This window comes from Doryrhamphus excisus, chromosome 16 (genome assembly GCF_030265055.1).
Source record: "Doryrhamphus excisus isolate RoL2022-K1 chromosome 16, RoL_Dexc_1.0, whole genome shotgun sequence".
NCBI lineage: Eukaryota > Metazoa > Chordata > Actinopteri > Syngnathiformes > Syngnathidae > Doryrhamphus > Doryrhamphus excisus.
In genome coordinates this window covers 3,470,197-3,495,195 of record NC_080481.1, presented here as the reverse complement: position 1 = coordinate 3,495,195, position 24,999 = coordinate 3,470,197, and the positions used below count along the sequence as shown (strand labels likewise).

The following is a 24,999-nucleotide window of genomic DNA, read 5'->3' as shown; positions in this document are numbered from 1 at the left end:
TAGTTCAGGATTGGTTTTGGTCTTGGACCTGTGACATGCATGCCGTTTTTGCCCAGTGTCTTTCTTATGATGGAGTCATAAACCCTGATCTTAACTGAGGCAAGTGAGGCCTGCAGTTCTTTGGACATGGTGGGGTCTTTTGTGACCTCTTGGATAAGTCGTCGCTGCGCTCTTGAGGCTCTCACTGTGGTTTGCTGGAGTCCCAAACCTTTCGAAATGGCTTTATTAACTTTTCTAGGCCGATAGATCTCAAATAATCTCAGTTATATTGTTTTATCGGGAGGGCAATCACTTTTTAACACCATTGGTTTTGATTCTCCATTAATAATAACATTTCATGTAAAAACTGCATATTGTGTTCAGTTATGTATATTATTTAAATGCAAAAAAAATATGAAATCACACTTTTTCATGACACTGTATACCAAGACGCCAAGTCATTTGTTGTTTTTTTCATTTGTTTGGGGTATTTGTATCAACTATTTGTGAACAATTTAACAGTATATAAATACACCAATATAAAGCAATAACAAAATAATACAGTAATTTTATTTTACTGCATAAAATTGTTAAGCAAAATAAAGTAAATAGTGCAAAATAATAAGTACAGAAAATGTGGCTCTGATTCAAATTAAGCAATACAAATATGTCTGTCAACAATACAGCAAAAGCACATTTCTGTAATCAAATTTGGAAAATATCGATGTCATCACGGTAATATTGATCAGATACTGGTACTACCCTTTGTGTCGCTACTCTCTATTTTGATCCACGCTGTGTGGCAGGAAAAAGAGGAAGAAGAACGATGTGAACAAGCTGAGCGACCCAACCCCCACCTCCTTCCAGTCGGCATCCACCTGCTTCCTCCCTCCCAGTTGCCAGGCAACCCAACATCACATTCCTCTTGAAGATGGCTGCCTGTAGCAAAACCAGAGGTCGATACTGGCGCCACTTGCTGGCAGTGAAGCAAAATGCTAATAATAGCGATTTGTGAATTAAGGCGCCACTTGCAGTGATGGAACAATATCAACAAAATACACACATCACGATATAGTATCGATCTGTCACTAACACCATTTTTCTTGAACATATTTGGAGCGTTTGGAGGAAAAATATTACAGTTTGTTTGTCTCTTTCGGCTTTTTTTCTGATTACGGAGTACGCTCAGCATACTTGTATCGATCCAGTACCGATTCTGTCCAAATCAATGATGATGTCAAGGTCATCAGCTCAAGGAAATGGAAACGGTAATTGTGATGCTGGGCCAATATGTACTTTTGTGGCCAGCAGGGCAGACCCATGCCTCCATGGGATTTTAAGCTAAATTTGATTTGGGGGTGCCTCCATTACTGCCAATATTGATCATTCACATACCTATTATGGCGGGGCTCTGACATTTACAGCAGAGAGGAAGTAGGTTTTAAGTCAATTTTAAGTTAATTGCTCTTGGGCGCCACCTAGTGGTCAAGGGTCAACACCGACAACGGCACTACTAAAGTGACGTTCCCCGGTATACGGCAGGAGTGTTATGACACTCAGAGCCCTGTGGGGGGCAGTCGCGTACTATCAGTTGCTCGTCCCCCGGAAATGGCAGGAAAGGGTAGCGGCTACCACAATAAATACATCCGCAACCCGTCTACCCAAACCGGGTTGATGCCGACCTGGGCGAGGTTTGTTTTTTTTATCAAAATAATGGTGGAGGACGAGTAACTTTGACGCTTTGGAGGCACGGGCTTTATCGAGATGTCGGGGCTGTAAAGATGTTACTTCCGGACACTGTTGTTTAACGACGCCAAGGGCTAAACGGCTAGCTTGTTTGTTAACCTGCTAGCTGCTTGCTTGTCATCAAATTCTTTTGTCCTTTTTCCCGAAAAGGCTGTGGTTTATACTGTCCGTTAGTAAAAACACCGCCACCATATTTGTAGGTTTTTGTGTCCTATTTTAATGTGACATATGCGTCGAGTCACAATAAATGGATGACATGGCGATTGTATCGGAAACTGTTTCAAAATAAAACAAATTAGCCTCGCAGGTTATTGATGGCGTCCTCAAAACCAGACCCCGTCAGCAATGAGAACAATTGTTCCAAAGAAAACACCAATGAAGCATCAGGCCAGAACTGTTTTTGCTTAGATGACCTGGTGAACATCGCCACTGTAGGTGAGTTGACAAAGTGAATAGCTTGTGTATGATTGTGTGTGTACTTTGCATTGGTAATCTATACTGATTAACAACCTAGTGGGAACCCTCAGATTGGTACAGCACTGTACCCACTCTGTACATTCTTTGTGGAAGTGGAGTTCCTGGTGTCCAAAAACAGCAGAGTGCCATAGCAACAGTGAGAGCCTAAGCACCATGCCCCCCTCCTCAGGTACAGGAACCTTTGGTCGTGTTTTTCTGGTACGGGAGAAAAAGAGCAGGACCTTCTATGCCCTGAAGCAGATGAAGATCCCTGACGTGATCCGCCTTAAGCAGGAGCAGCACGTCTACAATGAGAAAGCTGTGCTGAAAGAAGTCAACCACCCCTTCCTCATTCGACTGTGAGTTTTTCCCAAACGTAGACACTCCAGCATCTACCGTAGTTTGTTAATGTACGCCTTGGTTTTGGCTATTTCATGTCTTTATTCAACACACCATGCACACTCGCATTTCTCACCATCTCAACCATGGAGTTTTGAGATTAATTGGTGTGGTTCCTATGGCCATCACCTTGTTTATTAGGCTCTCTGTCTAGATCCTGCACCCCTCTCAATTGTTGCAGACACGCCCCACCCCCATCCGCCATGTGAAACCCCGGCCAAAACTGAAATGATTTGAACCTGGAAAAACTGTTAAAAAGAATTCAGTCTGAAAAAAAAACACAGAATCTCAAATAAACAGAATATATTAAATAGAAAAATGAAAGATAATTATCATGAGAACTGTTTTGCCTTTAAAAAATATAGATTTTGCGCACTCATTTTGAATATGCTGATGTATTTTTCAAAATTCAAGGTCAACTTGCAAAAATGTATTTGATTTTATAAGATACGAAGATATCAACCCTACATCAAGGTCATCACCACCTCACTCCATCACGAGTTTTGGAAAGTAATTCATTTATTACTGTTTTGTTTTGCATTATTATTAATGAAAAAACATATTTATTTAAGGTAATTGTATTAAATTAAGCATTTTCAAGCATAAAAATGGCAAAATTAACTAACTGAATTAAAATTAGGTATGTCCGATATGCCGATACTGTCCAACTCTGAAGTTCCAATACCAATATCAGCCGTGTAGCATAACACATGTTGTAGATGGCATTTTTTTAAAAATCGGTTTTCATGATCGGGGAAAAAAAATCAGATACCGATATCAATCTATATCGCATTTTTATACTGATATCAAGCTGATAATTATTTATACTGATACTCATGGCACATCCCTAATTAAAATACATCAATCCATTTTCTATGCCGCTTGTCCTCACTCGGGTCACAGGGGTTTGCTGGAGCCTATTCCAGCTGACAACAGGCGAGAGGCAGGGTACAACTCAGCCCGGCAGTCAGCCAATCACAGAGCAAAATACAATATATTCTAATAATAGAAATGTAGTATTCGCCATTGGCCACTAGGTTATTGCATTGGGAGTGGCTATGCTATGTACCTTGGTGTCACCCTCTGCCACCCCGCCCCGCCCCACCCCACCCCACGGCCCAAATGTAATGGTGGCTGGTCGCCCCAAATAAACAAACATACGGGAAACACTGATGTAGTTACCAAATTTGAACCTCGGCGCTTTGTTGTTTGCCAGGTTTTGGACGCACCACGATGAATGCTTCCTGTACATGTTGATGGATTACGTGCCTGGCGGCGAACTCTTCAGCTACCTCCGCAACCGGGGCCGCTTCACCAACGCCACTGCTCTCTTCTACGCCTCGGAGATTGTCTGTGCTATCGAATACATCCACTCCAAAGACATCGTGTACCGCGACCTCAAGCCGGAGAACATCCTGCTGGACAGGGAAGGACATATCCGCCTGACCGACTTTGGCTTTGCCAAGAAGCTTTCAGAGAGGTCAGGACAGTAAAATCATGATTTTAGCATCCATTACTATACCTAAAAGGCTTACTTACCACATGGTTGTATTTACACTATTCAACATGTCCGAAAAGCACTAAAACACCACACACACTTAAATCATAGCATACAGGAAAAGCAGCCTGACACGTGTTTGGTTTTCTTAATAGAACCTGGACTCTGTGCGGCACTCCAGAGTATCTTGCTCCCGAGGTCATCCAGAGCAAAGGTCATGGGCGTGCGGTGGACTGGTGGGCTCTCGGCATCCTCATCTTCGAAATGTTGGCAGGGTGCGTACTGCCGTGTTCACACCTTGCGTGGTGGTGGTGGTGGTGGTGGGGCGGGGGGGAACAGGTCACGTTTATTTTGACATCACTCAGAGCCACTGAAGTGAAAGAAACGCATTCCTATTGCCTGGCTGCAAACTGTGTTACCTGCTAAAAGTCCTTTTTTTTTCTTCAGGTATCCACCTTTCTTTGATGACAATCCCTTTGGGATCTACCAGAAAATTCTGGCCGGAAAACTGGACTTTCCACGTCATCTGGATTTCTATGTCAAGTGAGGTTTTTACTTTGCTCGCTCTGAGCATCCGTGCTGCGTATATTTCGCGGTAGATCGTGTTCACACTCCTTGTGTTTGGATTGTCAAAGCTAGTACATCCATAGCCAAGCAAGCTTTTGCGTCTCAGCACAAAGTGGGAAATTTCATTGTTTGCCCAAAAAAACATTAGCATAAAGACATAAACATGTTAAAATATAGGTCTTTTTAAACAGGAGTACATGTATGCTGTACATTTCACCTGTTAGTGGTGACTTGGTTAACATTAATAATCAATTCCAGAAGGTCTGACTCAAACCAAAACAGACTTTAACAATAAAAAAAGTTTTCCATATAAAACATTTTTGTGTGCCGTTGTCGGTCTATTACGGTGTAGGTAGTGCCAGAAGACTGTCCCGGACTGATAATTATTTGTGTCCACCTTTAGAGACGTCATCAAGAAGTTTCTGGTGGTTGATCGAGGAAGAAGACTTGGCAACCTGAAGGTGGGTTGAAGTGATTTTTTGGGGGGAACCAATTTAAACTGTTTACTGTTAAATGTTTCAGATCATTAAAAAACTGTAATTATTAGTCCATGACAACACAACTGAGCAAAAAATGAAACTTTTTATTGTCAAAGTGTACCCATTATGGTCATTGTGGCACTTTGTATTGAGTTGTGGACTCCTCTAGAGCAGCTACACACAATAACCCGCACAGAAACTTTCTAGATCTTCCAGAATCTGCACCTATTCCAGTTGTATTTCCTTGGATTTCCAAAACGATCTGTTTGAATTTATTCCACCCACGGCCCGCCTCCGGTTATGCCCGCTACGCTGTGATTGGTCAAACTCCAGAGGATTTCCGGACTACTGCCAAAGCCCACTTTGTAAATTTGACAGTATATGAGGTGATGATAAATGAATCAACCTTTGCGGAGCGACTTGAAGTGGTTAGGAGATACTGGTAGGTCATGAGCGACTGGTTGGAGACCCTTGACTTAGCGTTTGTGTTGTGTTGACGATGTGTTCATGACACATGAACCGTCTCATCCACCTTCTAATGGACTTTTTCGCTTCCGAGCTAAATGCGCTGTGGCTGATGGCATCCCAACAGTCAGGTGTGCTTGTCATGAGTTTCTTTTTTGTTTCTGTTACTTTAGAACGGAGCAGAAGATGTGAAGAAACACAAATGGTTTAAGACTGTTGACTGGGAGACCGTTCCTCTGAGAAGAATGAAGGTAAGCCTTGAAACAGTCATGCAATATAAAGTATTTGATTTTGCTAGGAGGGTAAAAAGGGGGTAAAATGGCTCTTTTCATAGTAAAGGTTGCTTTCCTTGTCACTGCCCCTCGGGCGACGTAATGAAGTGTAACTGTTTACCAACCAAAATTGGGCTTTTTTAGTTCATTGGTGAAAGCACGTAACACATTTTAACAGAGGACGCCGTAAACCGGCAGGACTGGACCGCCTGACCGGACCGCTAGTTGACTCGTCTTTTTGTGTTGCGACTCTGGCATGGACGTTGTTTGCCTGCAACGTTGAAATGATTTAAATGTGCAAATCCACAGCCTCCCATCGTTCCCAAAGTCTCCCATGAAGGCGACACCACAAACTTTGAAGCATACACCAACGACGAGTGGGAAAAAGAGCCGTCTGTTCCACAGAGAGACTTGGAAATCTTCAGTAACTTCTGACACCCTCGCTTTTTCTTCATAATTTCAAAAAAAAAGTCTGTTAAATCGTTGATTCATCTTTTACTTTGTTTTTTTTAGTATCTTTTCTGAACAGAAAAAACGAGACTGTTAACTTTCCAGTTTGAACAATCTTATTCTTTTTTAAATGTTTTATATTTTTGTCCTGTTCTGATAGGATGTATTTCTTTGTGACCTCTGAACCCTGTGACTGTTATCTGGCCAGAAGCGAGTACTCTGAGGAATACTACTTTTATTGTTTTAAGAAAGGCAACAAAGCGGTGCCTTATGTTTTTTGCTACCAATTTGGGGAAATTTCACTTGAAATTGTGATTTTTTTTTTTACTTGTTGTCCATTTGTGGCATGTGTGGAAAAACTACAAAACCCACTGGTGATCTTACAGAGTTTGTGGTTTTGAGGTGCTCTCGTCTCCTGCAAAAAAACCATTTTTTTTTAAACGGTGATGTCTAAAAGAATGAAAATGGATGTTAATTATTCGGATCAGATTCGAATACAGTTGACGTATTTATTCAAACTTCTAAAGGACAAACCCTAATGATTGGACTAGAAAATAAACATGCAACTGTGGAAGGGAAACACGGTCCCATGCTTCTATGTCAGCATTTTTTTAACCAATCTTTTTCATATTTGTATTTTTAATTACACTCGTCCTTTGCCATGTTGCAGTTGGAATTTCATGACTTCACTACATCACGGTTTTGACAAAAATATATGACTAAATCGTGCTGTACGTGGTTGAATATGGCCTATTAGTCAAAACGTGCACATTTTAATCTTTAAAAAAGAATCAATTAATAAGGAAGTCCGCCCCTCTGTGACATCACAAAGGGACAGACTTCCTCATATGAGCGTGTCTGGAAGCCATACTCTCTGCCTTTCCCCAAGCTCTGCTCCTCTGTTTATTTGCTAGCACAGCCACATTTGTTTACAATTCCTAAAGACGCAACCATCAGGCTCAAGTGATCGGCGTTCCTGATTCCCTACCAGAAAAAGAAATGCATTTTAATCTGTCAACGGCATATCACACTGGACTGTTTAGTGAACATGGGCATTAAAAACGGAGGCACCTGAAAAATACACCAGCAAAACATACAATAGACACACAAAGACACTCAAACTCCTTTGAAGTCTCTTAGTTTTGCATCCTGACAAAACGTACCCGCCGATAGAGGGACTGTAGGAGCCCTTGCAAGTGGTTGGTACCTCGGCTTTAACACCGCTCTCACCTGCGGAAAAGTGTTTTACATTTCCAAACAAGTAAGTATAACTTATTATGGTGTGAAAAAAACATTTTTATTGGGACAACAAATTAGGATGATATTGAAATTCCTTACCAGCAAGTTTGTCATAATGGAGAAACATTTACAATATCCATCCTTTGAAAAAAAAAAAAAACACACCTACTTTTCAACCTTTTCATCTCTTAATCTGAGAAAAAAAACACTGCAGACATTACGACATAAAACATTCCTATTATCACAACAGAAGTCCAAAAATGACACCAGAATGTGTGAATACACAAGTTGAACAATAACAACATTCAGTACAATAAATGGTCAAGCTGGTAAATTGTTTTGTCATGGTTAAAAAAAAAAAGCCCATCAAACTGAACAACATAAAAGAATCCATGGAAGAGGTCGGCCTTGTGCAGACTCCCGTCTACGATGTGCTGAGCAAGGTGCTGAAAGCTGAAAACGGAATACAAATACAACATGCATCATCTGGAACAGTTCAGATAACATGAGCAACACATGAAACATTACATCACACTCACTGGTCTAGAAGTGGCGAACACATCTTATCCCGGGCTGACATGTATTCAATATACAGTAATCCCGTATATATGACGGTTACTTGGGTCCAGACCTGACCCTGATAAAATGTTCTCCAAGTAGGATTTCTTATTTATCATGGTGATATGACCATACACTCATTATGTCATTGTATGGTCATATCACCCAGTCACATTTCAGTGTAATCTGTCCGGGGCCTTCAGGATCAGCAGTTTTTTTGGTGGTTTTTTTTTGTATTTTTATTTATTTTTTTATCACGTATTGAAAAGTACAAGGTGATATGACCATACAATGACATAATGAGTGTATGGTAATGTTTGTGTATGTAGACCGAGTCACATTTCAGTGTAATCTGTCCGGGGCCTTCAGGATCAGCAGGGTTTTTTTTTTGGTATTTTTATTTATTTTTTATCACATATTGAAGTACGAGGTGATATAACCATACACTCATTATGTCATTCATTCATTCATTTTCTACCGCTTTTTTTCCTCACGAGGGTCGCGGGGTGCTGGAGCCTATCCCAGCTGTCTTCGGGCGAGAGGCGGGGTACACCTTGGACTGGTCGCCAGCCAATCACAGGGCACATATAGACAAACAACCATTCACACTCACATTCATACCTATGGACAATTTGGAGTCGCCAATTAACCTAGCATGTTTTTGGAATGTGGGAGGAAACCGGAGTACCCGGAGAAAACCCACGCATGCACGGGGAGAACATGCAAACTCCACACAGAGATGGCCGAGGGTGGGAATTGAACCCTGGTCTCCTAGCTGTGAGGTCTGCGCGCTAACCACTCGATTATGTCATTGTATGGTCATTTGTATGTTTTTTTTAATATATTAATTTTTTGGTATTTTTATTTATTTTTTCATCACGTATTGAAGCACAAGGTGATATGACCATACAATGACATAATGAGTGTATGGTAATGTATGTGTATGGTAATGTATGTGTATGGTAATGTATGTGTATGGTAATGTATGTGTATGTAGACCCAGTCACATTTCAGTGTAATCTGTCCGGGGCCTTCAGGATCAGCAGTTGTTTTTTTTTGTTTTTTTGTTTTTGTATTTTTATTTATTTATTTTATCACGTATTGAAGTACGAGGTGATATGACCATACACTCATTATGTCATTGTATGGTCATATCACCTCGTACTTCAATACGTGATAAAAAAATAAATAAAAATACCAAAAAAAATACCAAAAAAAAAAACATACAAATGACCATACAATGACATAATGAGTGTATGGTTATATCACCTCGTACTTCAATACGTGATAAAAAAAAAAAAAAAAAAAAAAAACTGCTGATCCTGAAGGCCCCGGACAGATTACACCGAAGTGTGACTGGGTCTACATACACATACATTACTGGAAGCAATGCGGCAAAGAGACCCTAAAGACCTACCTTGAGGTTCAGAGCGGGTCCTATGTTGGCCTTTGCCGCTCTCTGGGTCAACACCTGCCCAAAAAAAACTTTCAGTACCTCAGCCTTCCATCCAGGACAGACATCCCTCAGTAAAAACAGTCAAATTTACCTCCTTGGATCTTGAAACACAGTTTTTTCTTCTGGTAAGCAAAGTAACTGGACGCCGCTCCTAGCAGGGCCACTCCGATGGCACTGGCGATTCCTGCAATGGTCCCGGATCCCGCCTCTTGGAGACAAAAGCAAACAAATCCATCAGGATGATTTAGCCTGACGGCCCTCGTGAGTGACTGAATGGCGTTATCGTTTGTCACATGAAAAAAGGCAACAAAAGAAAGATTTTTGTCTCCCACGGTCGTCCCTCCCATGTAGATTTTTGCTCCGATGCTCTTCTCACCAGGAGGAGTTTCCTAGATTGACATGTGGTCTATATTAGGGCTGGGACAACGTGTCAACATCATCGATGACATCGACACAATAAATACGTCGACACAAGAACTGCATGTTGATGAGCCTTCACTCACAATTAGTGGTGGGCAAAATCGTTCATTTCAGTGAACAGGATCATTCCGCTTCATTCAGTAAAAAGAGCCGTTCATTTCGGTCAATTGGTCGTTGCATAGACCCGGTCAGTAGTGTCGAGTCAGTCCGTTCACTCATGTTCACGTTTGTTCTGACTCAACAGCTCACCAACTAGTGCTGTGTCGGTAATGAACAAATCGGCCGGCGGACTGAACAGGTATTTTGTGGGCGGTTCATTTGTTCGCAAAAAAGAACTAGTTCTTTTGAGGAAGCACCCGGGAGCTGCTTGTGAGGAGAAGACGCTGTAAGTTTTCAACTTTTTTTTATTTCCTTGTTTGCAATAATTAACCCAGTCATTCATCCAAACCGCACCAAGCAACTTGTACTCCAGCCTCGCACACACAGAGCACGAACCCATAAAAAAACACACTCCTCACACACTCGCGTCTTGCTGACACTTTTTTTTAACTAAGGCTAAAAATAACCAATTAGCTAAAAATATCATCCAATACTCCAAATATCATCCAGGAGAAATATGATCTCAGGGAAGAACTACATTTGAAACACTTATATGCTAGGACAACGTTAGCGTTAGCATAGCATTTCAGTATGTGGAATCAAACTATGGAATGGATTGAGTAAGGAACTCAAACAATGCACAACGATGAGCCAATTCAAGAAACAATACAAGCAGTTAATGTTAGCTAAATACAAGGATGAAGAGTCTTGAACCAGTCATGATGTGCTATATATATATATATAGTATATGTACCCATTATGTCATTGGATGCTCATATCAAAATAAAATAAATTAAATTAAATTAAAGCACTTTTCTGGTCAAAAAACAGGGGAAAACCACACACATGCTCATCAGGGGCCCCAGATGAACCCAAAAATGGCATAAAATGCCAGAGTTTGAGGGCGTGTTTTTTGACAAAAAACGTATGTCGTTTTTTTCAGTTTTTTTCAACTTGCTTCTGATGCACTTTTCTGGTCCAAACAACAGGGGAAACCTCGCACACGCTCATCAGGGCCCCAGAAGCATCAAAAAATGGCATAAAATGCCAGAGTTTGAGGGCGGTGATTTTTGACAAAAAAACGTAAGTTATGTCGTTTTTTTCAGTTTTTTTCCAACTTGCTTCTGATGCACTTTTCTGGTCAAAAAAACAAGGGAAACCTCACACACGCTCATCAGGGACCCCAGAAGCATCCAAAAACGGCATAAAATGCCAGTGTTTAATTTGGTGATTTTTGACAAAAAACACAAGGGTTAGTATGTCGTTTTTTTCAGTTTTTTTCCAACTTGCTTCGAATGCACTTTTCTGGTAAAAAAAAATAAAACCATTACCATTACCATATAAAGTGTTTGATTAAACCAATACCGAGGTTGAAGTACACCAAATGTTTGTTGATGGTAACGCAATATTAGATTGTGATTGTGAGAATGTACTTTATCTAGTATTTCTTCCGGTCTGTATCATTTTGAGCCTGTGCACAAAATATCTCCCGAAATAAATTCAGACTTCTGCACCCAATCCTCGTTTTATTAATTTGCCATCACTCTTTCATTTTTACCACATGCAACTCGTGGAGACAAATTTGCAGCGTCATCAAAACTGATAAATGACACCAATTTTAACACAAAAACACTGACCGATACGCGGTACACTTGAATGTCTGCATAAGCAACAGGACTACAAATGCAACACACTCAACCAATTTCCACAGCAGTTATGGAGTGTTCATTCAAAAAAACGACACTGTGAACGCCACATTCAGGAGACAATTGTAAAAATGAGAACTGTGAGGAGGAAAACCCAAGAGGCGGTCAGCAGTTTTGTCTTGTGACTTGTGCTCGTCTGCTAAGAAGACCAATGTCAAACAATAAAAAGAAGATATTACCTCCAGAATATAGAACCAAGTCCACTTACATCTGGATCTCCCTTGGACACCCGTATCAGAATAAAGTACCAAGAACCTTTGCAAAAAGAAAATCTTGACTAATCCGTACAATCAGGCCACAGTCTGCATCAGTTCCAAGATCCTCTCTAAGGTCTGTCTTATATTGGACATCCACAAAAAGAATTCCTCCGGCATGTTAGCAATTAGCATCTTCAGGACTTGGCCCCACAGTAGGTCTGGGTCTGCAACAACACAAATTGCACCATAGTTTTAGCCACATAGACCGGACCAGACCCACACCAGACCAGGGTGACACCTGAACGCTGGCTCACATATCATTCAGTAAAGTAAAAGTTCAATAAATGGAGTAGTTGGTGGTGCCGCCATATTTGAAATAAATACATGTCACCTACACCAGAACCCAAAAGGTAGTATATATATAGTATCGTGAGGTTCCATTCTATGCAATTTAATAGTCGCATTAAACTTCCCCGGTTCTGTGCCACCACGGGAAACGTGTGCATGACAAGTGTTGCACTCATCTACATTGTCATTTTCGGACTTGAACAAAAGACACACGGGGCCAACATCACTCCTACTCCACGCTTACCACGTGAGCATACAATGTTGTTGTGATCACGTGTTTCCATCTCGAATCGACTGCTTGTATTGGAATACCAATACTGGATATTTTAGATGCAGGCCGATATAATCTGACCATTTTTTGCGGTCCGATATTCAAGATGAATATTGGACCAGGGCACCCCACAACTAAGCAGGTAGCACACAAGCTACTAAAGTGAAGCTACACACAGTGCTAGCTAAAGTAGAAACGTGTGTTGCGGCATAATTTTACTTCTCGTACTTAGGGTTGGGGCATTGAGTCTTGATCATTGATGCGGACCAGTACTTAGTTTGGATTCCGAGTTTCTATGGCCAGTCCAGTGACCAGAAGAAACGGACACCAATCTGGCCGGTTTCCACGCACCATTTCCGGGCTGCATGAAGTCCATTCCCTCGTTTAACTTCACCATCCACGGGGCCTTGATGGGCTTACGTAATCGATTGAGTACCAAGTACCATTTCCCCTGCTGCCCTTCACACACATTTTCCATGGAGCCGCTCTGAGCATGCTCCAAATGGAACACCTCGCCATTCTGGCTTCCAGGTTGCATGAAGTCCCTTTCCTCACCCAACTTCCATGGAGCCTTGCTCATTTCCAAAGCCAATGATCACTTGTTGGGAACATCAAATGAAGGTAGGATTGCAAGGTTTATAGCGTGTCTGCCTGTAGAAATATCCTATATTACAACATGGACACCTGCAGCTTATAGCCAAATTTGGCTTATACCTGAGTGGAAAAGTCCAGCAAGTCATGAAGTATTTGCATAATAAAACCAAAACCAGTGTTTTACCAGGCCCCCATTTGCGTACCAAGTCGTCTTATACATCCTTATAAAGTTTATTTCACCGAGATTTGACTGATATAGGGTCATCCTTTGCTGGTGCAAACATTGCTGCCTCACTCTATCGTGGTTTTTAGAAAATGAATGAATGAATAAATGCCTACTCTTTCATGGTTCACTATGACTATACTATGACTGTATTACATGTTACTGTATAAGTAGTATTCTGGTCAAGATGATGACATGTTACATTACATTGCATTACCTTCACACTGCCCGTATTCAGCCATGGTATGTTCGGACATACCATGACAGTGAAAAAAAAAGTTGTTCTCCCATTTTGTGTGGAAGTGGTAAGTTTTTGGCTTTTTATTGTAATGGTAAAAAAATTTTTAAATAAATAAATAAATAATAAAAAAGTTAAATTATATTAGGAAAGCAGGAAGTGAACAATGTAACAGTTACTGATTGTAAAAGTACCAGATGGAGGGGTAGGATTTAATAAACTTTGCTTCTTCCTACTCCTTTTGGACATGTGGAACTGGGAACTGATTATGGGATGCACTGAATTGTAATCTGATGCATTATTTATTATTTATTATTACACAGGAGCCAGGCAACGACATTTCGTTGGCAATTTCACTGCTGTGTTATTGTGCAATGACAATAAAGGAAGTCTATGTCTATGTCAAATGAAATAAAACCATTACCATTACCATACATTTACTGTGGGTGTGACTTTTTGAAGGTATTTTAGGCACAAAATCCTAGAATGTTAAGGGGCCTTAATCTGACTTTTCGATTGGAAACCAGATCCCTCACTTCCATCACTGGCTCATCAAGGCGGGCTTTCTATGCAAGCGCCAGGACAGAACATTAACATCAAATTCACAAGAGAAGATCAAGCATGTTTACAGCAACAGGAGGAAATATGTAACAGAAGAAATATGTAACAGAAGTTGAATTAAGTCAATATTTAAATTATATGGACAAAATGCAGCAAGAGCATGCAAACCGGGACTTCACATAGAAGACCAAATTAATTCACGTCCACCTAAATGTCGTCAGTGTCATTGTCCATCGTGAAACTTGTCTGACATCAACATGGACGACCGGGAAAGAAGGCCCTGCTCCGAAATCTACACCAGTAAGCGTGACCAAAGTTGGACGCAGTGCCAAGAAGTTGTTTTGCCGTCAAGCAACTACAGCAAGAATTTGATCATTCACCTCATGTCAACAGCAAGATGGCTGAAACTTGGACACACCTGGGTGTTCCAATGGGACAGTGATCCCAAACACACGTTAAAATTGGTTCTAGAATGAATAAGGCAGGTTAACATGAAGCGTCTGGAATGGCCCACCCAGAGCCCTGGAGGTATTTACACTATCAATGGAACTGTATGGAAATGCGCATATTTAGCCTTATTGTTCATTTCAACCCTGTGTAAATTACAGAAAGTTAAAAAAAAATCAAACTCATGCACCCATTTGTTATTTTTAAAAGTCATGAAAGATGCAGTATTATCATTTCATCCTTGAAAAAGAGCAGCTCAGATCAATTATTCATTCATTCATTTTCTACCGCTTATCCTCATGAGGATCGTGGGGGTGCTGGAGCCTATCCCAGCTGTCTTCGAGTGAGAGGCGGGGTACACCCCGGACTGGTGGCCAGCCAATCACATATGCCAGCCAGGGGACATATAGACAAACAACCATTCACACTCACATTCATACCTATGGACAATTTGGAGTCACCAATTAACCTAGCATGTTTTTTGGAATGTGGGAGGAAACCGGAGTACCCGGAGAAAACCCACGCATGCACGGGGAGAACATGCAAACTCCACACAGAGATGGCAGATGGTGGAATTGAACCCTGGTCTCCTAGCTGTGAGGTCTGCACGCTAACCACTCGATCACCGCGCAGCCCAGATCAATTATTAAGGACCAAAATTGAAAGTGACATCCATGCCCAGATGAATCTGTTTGATGATGCAAGAGCTGATTTTCATAACTCCGGCAGCAGTCACACACAAGGTATCGAGACAAAAACTGGAATTATATTTGAAATAGCAGAAAAAGTTATTTACCTTGAGGCTGATCACTACCACCGCCACCTGTAAAGATAACAAAACATAATTATTCGACAGCTGTACATTGTTGTGTATGTATATGAAAGGGTACACATGATGGATACCCATCACACTAAATGTTACTATGCTCTACTGCCTATCCTATTCAGGGTCCTGGGCCTGGCAGCATAAAATCATTTAACATCAATCATTGGTTCGTTCAATATTCAGAACGATGGAGAAGCCAAAAGATCTCAGTGAAGATCTAAGAATGGTCGTTGTAGATTGACGGAAAAACTGCAGATTCGCCAATCATCGCTTCAGTTTGGATGTAGCGGCACTTTGCCAAGATCTGGAAGAAGATCCAGATCATCAGCATTACACTGAAAACAGTTTTACATCACCCAGGGTCCCTCAACGTATGATGAGTGCTGCTGTATGTAAATGTGTATATTTGAGCCTTAATATTGATTTTAATCAATAAAAATCGTAAATGTGGATCTTGCCAAGCCATGATTCAAATACAATTTCTGCTGCATTGAGTAACACATAGTATTACAAAGAATTGTTCCCACTAAACAACCCTGCACCGGTGGAAAGCTTTTTCCACCTCAAGAAACCCAACTGGAGAAGGCCAATGAACCAGATGTTTCCTTTGAGGGCCAAAATGAATATGCCAATCATGCCCAACTGTGCCTGTAATATTTGATTCCAGGGGTCAAGAGCTCATTTCAAGAGCCCAGAATCAGTCTCGTTATGCTATTGGACAAAAACAGGTAGTACATTTGGAAGAGTACGAGTCTCGTTTACCATGAGGCTGGTCAGCACGACCTGTAAACAAGACAAGATGATTATTTTACAGTTGTGCGTTGTTATGAAAGAAAAGCTTACATTTATCATTTTTTAATGATCTGTCCAATCTAGTAAATTTTAAAAGATGGGAAATCCACACAGAGAGGTCCAAGCTGGGATACGAACCTAGAATCACCTGACTGTGATGCAGACGCACCTTCATATTTATTTGGATTTTATCCCAATCAAGTAAGAGAATATCCTACTGATCCTACACACTTTCTCTTTCATTAGTATGAGAAACTGTCCAAACTATTGATTGGTAATCTTAAACATCACCATTAAGAAAGTGAAGTGCATGTCATCGCCTTACTAAAAAAAAATAAAATAATAATAAACATGTTGAAGTCTTACCTCCCCTGTCAGGCTTGTAGTCTCCACCGCCTAAGTCAAACAGGTCTTTATCATCAAAGGAACCACCACCACCACCTGGAAGAAATGACACAAACATACAATGTAGGTTTTAATAATATGCATCAGTCTATGTTGGCAGACTTGTCAATCAACATAATACAGCACTTCAAAATGGATGGATCATGGAGCCTTTTATGTCGACACCCCTGGCCCCTGACAACATAAGCTGTTGTCAACATAAGCAAAATCAAAACTGAAACTAACCATGGACTTTACTTGTGACTTTGGCCTGATACGTACACTCGATACGAGAATGGGTACACAAAAAAAACTACCTAACCCCAAGCACAACTCATTTGTTCCTCAGTAACTACTCTATTCGTTAGGTCCCCGTTAGTTCTTCATTCGTTCCTCTGTAACTACTCCAAATGTACACACCTACTCTATTCATTAGGTCCTCATTCATTCTTCATTTGTTCCTCTGTAACTACTCTAAATGTACACGCCGTAGTTCCTCAGTAACTACTCATTAGTTCCTCTGTAACTACTTTAAATGTACTACATGTGCCCTAGGTCTTCAGTAACTACTTTACTCATAAGTTCCTTATTAGTTCTTCATTTGTTCCTCTGTAACTACTCATTAGTTCCTCTGTAAGTACTTTAAATGTACTATTTGTGTCCTCGGTCCTCAGTAACTACTTTACTCATGAGTTCCTTGTTAGTCCTTCATTTGTTCCTCTGTAACTACTCTAAATGTATATGACTTAGTTCCTCAGTAACTACTCATTAGTTCCTCTAATGAGGAACTACAGAACAGAGCTGCTGTGGTAATTTTGTTCAATGTCTTGATGACAGTAAAGGTTTCGTACATGGGCAAATCTTGCTTCCTGTAGTTCTAAAAAAAGAATGGGTGCATCTTGTTGGTTGCTGTGGTTGAATCCAGGTCACAGATCAAGAAGCGACTGATGTGTGCGTTAATGCTGTGTAGCTAGACACTAGTTATGTTGCAGTTGTGGTTTCACTCTGCTTAGCAATAATGTTGATGTTAACGCTACAATACTTGGACTGTAAAACGATGAATAACTTACCGCCACCACGCTTTGGTGTGTCGATTGCAGGCTTGTCTGGCTTTTCATTTGGGTCTATAAAATAAGAGGGAAGGAGGAGAACTCATTTGAGAAAACGAAAATGCGAGGATGTATTGTGTAGTTTTTTTCTAAAGAACATTAGCTTCCTGAGTAACATTGGGGTGAGACATGAAGAACCAGAAAACACACCATCCCAATACAGGAAATGACTTTTATATTTGCTACACTGAGTGGCATGCTTCATTAATATTATAGATACGGTACTGTATATCATTGGCAATCTCAAACTGGCCATTAATATTACTAATAAAATCAGGTTACTGTACAGGACTGGATGGCTTTTGGTCAGTGGTCCATTATCCTGCTTGAGGGCTTTTTAAAATGATATAGGATCCCGGTGGGGTGCAACAATAACTTTCTTTTAACAATCCATTAATCAGTGTAAATCTGCCCTCTCCTCCTCTTGACCGAAACTCTGGGATTCCCACGCGTCCACGTCAAGGGTCGGCTCCATTATTGAGAAGTCAAACTAAAAAAAAGCTGTGAGGCACCAACACCGAGGCTGCTTTGCCGGATTGCTCGGGCACTGGATTCCATGGAATGATGCAGTACAGGCCCAACAGTTTAGTGTGTATGTGCAATATTGTACAACAACTAGGGCCCTATGGCTTCTGTGTTAACGGAACCGCAGAATTGGCCAACTGTAAAACGACTTGGGCAAACTGTGAGGCTGTATGAGTGTGTTTACAGTGTTGTGTTTGTTTGCTTGTTAATGCAAACGAGCGTTTTACAATGCCCGCTGATGTCATGAAAGTTCTCAGTGAAAGAGTGAAAGAACGAGAGGTGTGTTTACGCTTGCTCCCAGTTCAACAGTTTTATTGTAATTAGGGTGTGATAAAAATACCTTACGTTAATAACAATGTTGGAATTGCATTGGTGACTACATCTTCCTTAACCACAAGCATGGGCATAATAGTGTGTGGCAATGCACACAGAGGCTGACATCCCATTTGAAAAGTCAGCCAGGCTACATCCTTTCAGAAATACATTGTTCCTTACTTTATCACGGGGGATAAGTTCCCAAAATAGCCCACAATATGTCAAATCCATTAATATTTTCTCACATTTCTCTCTTGTTTAAACACTCAAGAAAGTTCAAACCTTGGTTTAAATTTTAAAGATCAACCTACAAGGTCGGACACATCAAAGTATCAAGTGACTCACACATATTTCACTTGTCTGACCTTGCCTTTTCGTCCTGGCAGCGTTCCACTGTACTGTAGCGTTTTTGTATCCTTGTTATACATATTGCTGTAGTACACCTGAGGGAATCCCAAAGGGATTAATAAAGTATTCTGTCTGTAACCGAAGACTCGTTTATACTGTAATGGCGCCTTATAGCCGCGTAACTTCTACATTCCTTCAGCATGCCCAGAAGTCCAACCTTTCGTGCTAGCATGCTAACATGCAAGCAAGCTAGCGATGACATGAGAGACAAGGCAGGACATTTATTGACAATGGTCTACAGCCCATCAGGATACAGAGGATAATGGGTCGTACAGACAGGCGAGAGAGGGAAGAGGGAGAGACACTCAACTTCCAACAATGCAATTCTTCTTAAAGGGCCAGGTTCGGCCTGTAACAGCATTCATACGCTGTTGCACTAAAAATAATCAGCCAAACAGTGAGGCCCTAAAACTGGCGTTACCTGGATGGACAGCATCCTCCAGGTCAAATCCAAAGCCATCTGCACACACAAAGAAAAGTTTGGTAAGCGTAACAGACAGAAATAAAATGAGATAAACGCCTAAAAGCCTACCAGATCCTCCGGGCTTAGGTTTCGGTTTATTGGGTTTCTTCGGTTCATCTTTTAAAAAGAACAGAGGACAAATTTGTATTATTTTTTAATCATTAGAAAACAAAACACTAAGCTGGAGAGACATTATATTGCATATTCAGATTTATACACAAGTGACTGAATAGTTTACCTGGTCCTAAGGCTTCAAAAAGGTCTAATTCATCTATGAGGAGAAAGGAAGAATAATAGGAGTGATGACAATTGTTGTTATGATATATAAGACATAGACATAGATTGCTTAGAATCTCCTTAAATAGTAAATACAAACAAATAACATATTTTTAACATATTTGAACACATTTATGTACAATTGATGCATGTTCACCACTGATTATTTTGTTCCTGTTGTCTTTCCTGTTGTTTGTTTCCTTTTGCACCATTTGTAGCAGCTACCTGCAAGCTTAGCAAATGTAGTTGTGGAGGTCTTATGCTTATGACCATTGAACATTGGCAATGACCGCCCGTACGCCAAAAGGCACAATCACAAAAAGCTAAAATGTTGCTTTGTATTTAAATACAAATAAATAAATCTTGGGCTCAAATAAGTTGGTGACCGCTGCTGTAAAGAATATTGGAATGTGCTGGGGACAGGTTGGAATGTGTAGCTCCGTGCTCGCTGCAACATGTTCTGCATTACAGTGATGCCATAAGCATAAGTGTTTTGCCACTAAATTAACTTTGCTATTTCGGTGCCAGGGATTAAGGGACTGAGAAAAGTTCCTTGGATTGTAATAAATGCACAATATTTTTTGTGTGATTTGAGTGGGTGTTAATTATTGTTAATCTATGTGATAAGGTATTTTTATGCATGCACAAACATTCAAACATTCATTCATTCATTTTCTCCCGCTTATCCTCACTAAGGTCGCGGGGGTGCTTGAGCCTATCCCAGCTGTCTTCGGGCGGACTGGTGGCCAGCCTATCACAGGGCACATATAGACAAACAACCATTCACACTCACATTCATACCTATGGACAATTTAGAGTCGCCAGTTAACCTAGCATGTTTCTGGAATGTGGGAGGAAGCCGGAGTCCCCGGGGAAAATCCATGGGGAGTGCCAAATAAGGCAAGTAAGGCAGGAGATAAGGAGAAATGGGTAGACAAGGGTAAACAAACCATCTTTAGGCTTCGCTGGGACTTTGGGTTGCTCTTTGGGTTTTGCTGGTGTTGGATCTAAGACAATAGAAACAGTGTTAGTGCTTGTGTCACGTCCATCTATCTTGATGAGAAAAGTGAATAACAATGAAGAAAATGACTTTTGCACGATTGTCAACATCACTCTGAAGTCAAGTTAGATTTTCTTTCCTTGTTAAGCTCCAAAACAATGATGAGTTTCATAGTTTTTGCACTCAATTAACTCTGCCAGAGGAAGAACACAGTTGATTACGTAGAAAAATAACAAATTGTCCTTTAAAAGACACAGCTTGAATATGGAAAGTGGACCACAAATGAGAACATGTACAACCTAACAGTTGACCTCAGCTTCTCATTGTGTAGCATCGTGTCAGTCCCACTCATGGCTTTCAACTGAGAGTAACAGTTTCTTGGCAAAGTGGCGACCCATCCATATAACTTCTACTTGCATATGATTGTTTATTGTACAGCAGCCATATAGTCGTGAGCCAAGGAACATTTAATCAGGACTCAGTAACTAATCAGGACTGGACTGGACTACTCACCTACGTCATCAAGGGCATCAGACAAGTCAAATCCTGTGTGAGAAAGACAAGAATTATTCATTGAATAGAATGCTTTATTTCATTCTCTTGTTCATTAGAATCGCATGTCCACATTGCCATCATGACTCATGGTTCACATGAGGCTCTTTTCCGGGACAGACATTCGGGAACTTTTTTTTAATTTATTCTAGGTATTGGTAGCTGTAGTTTCAGGAACCAAACATTTTTTTTTTACATTTGTGTCATTTAGGGTGATGATGCTGCAGAAATACCAGGCCATTCAATGTAGTAATACTGCACAAATCAAAAAAATCGAATCAAATCAACTTTATTTGTAGAGCACTTTTCCTGCAAAGACATGCAACACAGAGTGCTTTACAGAATTAAAAACGATTACCACAATTAAAAAGAAAACAATTACAAAGAAAGCCCCTCCCTCCCATTTCCATACTGGACACACACACAACCACCCACCCACCCACACACAATCACACACAGTAGGGAGACATGGCATGGCACTGAGGATCAAGGAAACGCCACCATTGGGGCCATCCACACTGGGAGGAGCCGCAGGCCGTGCCATCGGGGAACCAGCACCCGGGCCCCCCGACTCCGACAGACGGGCGGACCCCCACATCAAAGGGAGGAACCCCCAGTCGGCCGCGTCGAAGGGACCCACAGACAGCACCCCCAAGCACAAGGTATAAATGATAATAAATGAGAAATTGCACAATTACACATATTGTCTGTGACCAACACAGTGAACCGAAAGCTAAAACCACAGTAGAACACAGGAATAGCCAATCGCCACTCTGTGATTGACATGTTTATTGTGCAATAAACACACAAAAACACAGCTATGCTAAAGGGAAATCAACAATCGATCGATTCTAGTATTTCTGCTGTCTGGGTTGATACGTCCAATACTGTTACCTACAACAATACAAGACTGTTTTAAGGTGTGATATGTGCCTCCATGTTTGTACAATATGTCTCTATGGCGTTGTAGTTTGGGATGCTATTGGCAAGCTAATTTACAACAGGCAGAACCTGCCCCGTCACATTTTCCCACACACAGCAAATAGCTACCGTCTGCCTTGGAACAATACAAGACTATTAGTAACCGCTAATATTTGCTAGCTGAAAAGACCTCGGTAAAAACATAACAAAACATTCCTGCAGGGCTAAAGGGTTTATCATTTGCAGCTCCTCCGGGATGGCATATCGATAAACGCCATGGCCAGGTTTGAGGTACACTAAGTGTGGTGCAGTGGGCCTTACAAGGGCAACAACCCAGCACCAGGACTGCTTTGACCAAGTCCTACCACGCCTGTACTGTGCATCGATCTGCCCCAACTGTTGCTGAAATGTTTTCAAAGATGTGAGCAACTTCACACTGAGACTCTAAAGATGGATCTGTACAGGTTGGCAAGGCAGAGACACGGAGATGGGAAGGACAGGGGGACAGATGCCAGTAGTGTGATGCTTAGATGGAAAGAATACTTTAAAAATACTTAAGAATATGGCAAGGACGCTGGTGATGAGCAATGCTTGTTCCAGTTTCCTGAGGAAATGTCGTCCATGTGATTGAGTGAGTACGCAGGGTGATACATCAGGGGAAAATGACTAAAAGCGCTACAGAACATGGATGGCTGGATAATTAGATATTACACTAATTAGCTTTGTCACCTACAACACAGATCTAAGATGTTTTGATCAGATAGCTTAGCATATACTGACCTACCTTGTACTTTGTACAAAATGTATCCGTCAATTGTTCTGTATGGGGTGTTCTATGAAAAAGGTTTGGACACCTCTGACGCCTTAGGATATCTCAGCTGACTTCAGGCGTACATCCTGGATTGATTGTCGGTCAATCACCTCATAGATGCTACTAAAATGAAATTTTTGCTCATTATATTATGATTTTATTCTCATAAAATTGTGACTTTCTTCTCACTAAAATGCATTATTATTCTCATCTGCAACCTAATTTTCCCCAAAATTTCAACTTTATTTGCTTTGTTTCTCATAATTTTATGACTTTAAAAAAATATTTGTACTCTAATATTTCAACTTAATACTGAAGTGATGTTATTTTTCCTCATGTTACGACATTGCGACTTTTTCTTGTGCGATTACAACCTTTTTCCCGCCATGACATTATTCTTGTAAAATTACATTACTGCTGATTTGTTCATTTTTACTGTTTTTTCCTCTCTAAATTATGTGGCAATAATAATAAACAGCTGCAGGCCACAAATGACTGCACACTGGATACTACTAGGAGTAGTAGGCTAGTTTTAGCCTGCTTATTGGCTTGCTTATTGGCTTGCTTATTAGCCTGCTTTTACCCTATTATATATAATATTAATATATATAATATATAATATTATATATATAAATTTGTTAGAGATGTTAGAGACAAAAAAACAAAAAAAATCATTAAAAAATACAAAAAAATCTATAAAAATATATAATTATTTAGGGGGGCTTAAGAACATTTTAGGAGGGCTGAAGTCCAACTAAAATAGGCCTAATGACGCCACTGATGAACGATCATTTGCCTGAAAATACTATAATTTTAAGCTTCTGGTACAATAATTCCCATTCCATCTGGAAACATGGAGCTGGCAACACATGCCTATGGGACACAAATAGGCTGCAACACACAACACCCTTCAAGAGTAACTATCTGGCATTACGTAACGTTTCCATTAAGTACAGTATGTTTCAGCAACATCCAGCAATGGTGGCAGACAGGATTCTATAGTAGTTTCAGCAACTACAAACATAAAAACAGTTCTGCAACAACTTTTGAGAGCATTTCACGAAAAACCGAGAACACATATTGCCCTGACGTAACCATTCATTATCCCATCATTTAAAGAAGAATTATTATGGAATATAAAGGGAAAAAACTTGCCGTCCTGAGTCAATGTCCCGGTCACCAGTAGTAGAAGAAGGAGTAACTCGGCTAACAAATCAAACTTCATGTTGCCTATGTATGGTCCAGACAGGCAAATAAGTTACAAGAAAAGGGAGTTGTGAAGGTTGGGCTGCAGGAGGAAAGCAGAGAACATGTCTGCCCGGTGGGATCAACTTACAAAACCTCGATGAGTCAACTTTGGGCCGGGCAAGACTGGCTGGGTGTGGCGGGGTGTTCCTGCCAAAACACGACGTTCCGTTCGTGTGACGAATTATACTATGACTCAAAACTATATTCGTTTGTTTTTTTTTTTTTTACTTTTGTCTGTCACAGTCGATTATTAAATATTAAGCTAGCGGGGGTTGGGTGGAACGAGGTTGGAAGCTCTACCGGGGAGCTAAGGTAGTAGTATATTTTTACCTTAACCTCTACTGACATCTTGTGGCAAAAAAGCGAAATACATCGTCAATATGGCGGGTCAGGTAGTGGGTGTTGGGTGGCAATTGCAAAGGGGTTGGTAAAAGACAAAATCACTATAGACAAGAAGACACATTTGATAGTGTTTTGTGTTTATGAAAAACAAGGAAGAAAATCTGTTAATTTAAATATAATTAATAATTATAATGAATAAAAGGGTTGGAAAATTGTATCTCGGAATTAAAAGGTTCTCTGTGTTGTCTGATCTGGCAACATACAAACTCCCCAGGGCGACATATTTCCTAGCAACTAACGACAAATATAGACACTTTTGCTGGGGTCGGTATGGAGTTTTTTTTTTTTGGGGGGGGGGG

The 24,999-nt window shown here is 40.7% G+C and overlaps 2 protein-coding genes across 4 annotated transcripts; one reads left to right on the top strand and one right to left on the bottom strand.

Annotated features, from left to right (window-relative positions):
* Positions 1-1,535: 1,535 nt before the first annotated feature.
* On the top strand, positions 1,536-8,291 carry prkx (protein kinase X-linked). Its single transcript, XM_058052569.1, has 8 exons — positions 1,536-2,160; positions 2,372-2,540; positions 3,797-4,060; positions 4,234-4,353; positions 4,526-4,621; positions 5,049-5,106; positions 5,763-5,840; positions 6,171-8,291. The coding sequence occupies exons 1-8, from the start codon at positions 2,040-2,042 to the stop codon at positions 6,294-6,296; spliced, it is 1,032 nt and encodes a 343-aa protein (XP_057908552.1). The 5' UTR covers positions 1,536-2,039; the 3' UTR covers positions 6,297-8,291.
* Positions 7,902-24,616, bottom strand: cd99 (CD99 molecule). 3 transcript variants are annotated; one of them, XM_058052579.1, is made up of 14 exons: positions 24,387-24,616; positions 24,206-24,280; positions 21,280-21,312; positions 20,717-20,773; positions 19,729-19,761; positions 19,560-19,607; positions 19,449-19,487; positions 17,739-17,794; positions 16,653-16,728; positions 16,257-16,277; positions 15,465-15,491; positions 9,656-9,772; positions 9,526-9,579; positions 7,902-8,003 (listed from the first exon to the last, which is right to left on the bottom strand). In XM_058052579.1, the coding sequence occupies exons 2-14, from the start codon at positions 24,273-24,275 to the stop codon at positions 7,975-7,977; spliced, it is 660 nt and encodes a 219-aa protein (XP_057908562.1). In that variant the 5' UTR covers positions 24,276-24,280; positions 24,387-24,616; the 3' UTR covers positions 7,902-7,974. The 3 variants fall into 3 exon arrangements, with proteins under 3 accessions (XP_057908562.1, XP_057908563.1, XP_057908564.1); XM_058052580.1 differs by lacking the exon at positions 24,387-24,616 and having other exon boundaries at positions 16,653-16,727; positions 17,741-17,794; positions 24,206-24,380; XM_058052581.1 differs by lacking the exons at positions 7,902-8,003; positions 9,526-9,579; positions 9,656-9,772; positions 24,387-24,616 and adding an exon at positions 10,806-12,210 and having other exon boundaries at positions 16,653-16,727; positions 17,741-17,794; positions 24,206-24,380.
* Positions 24,617-24,999: the final 383 nt, after the last annotated feature.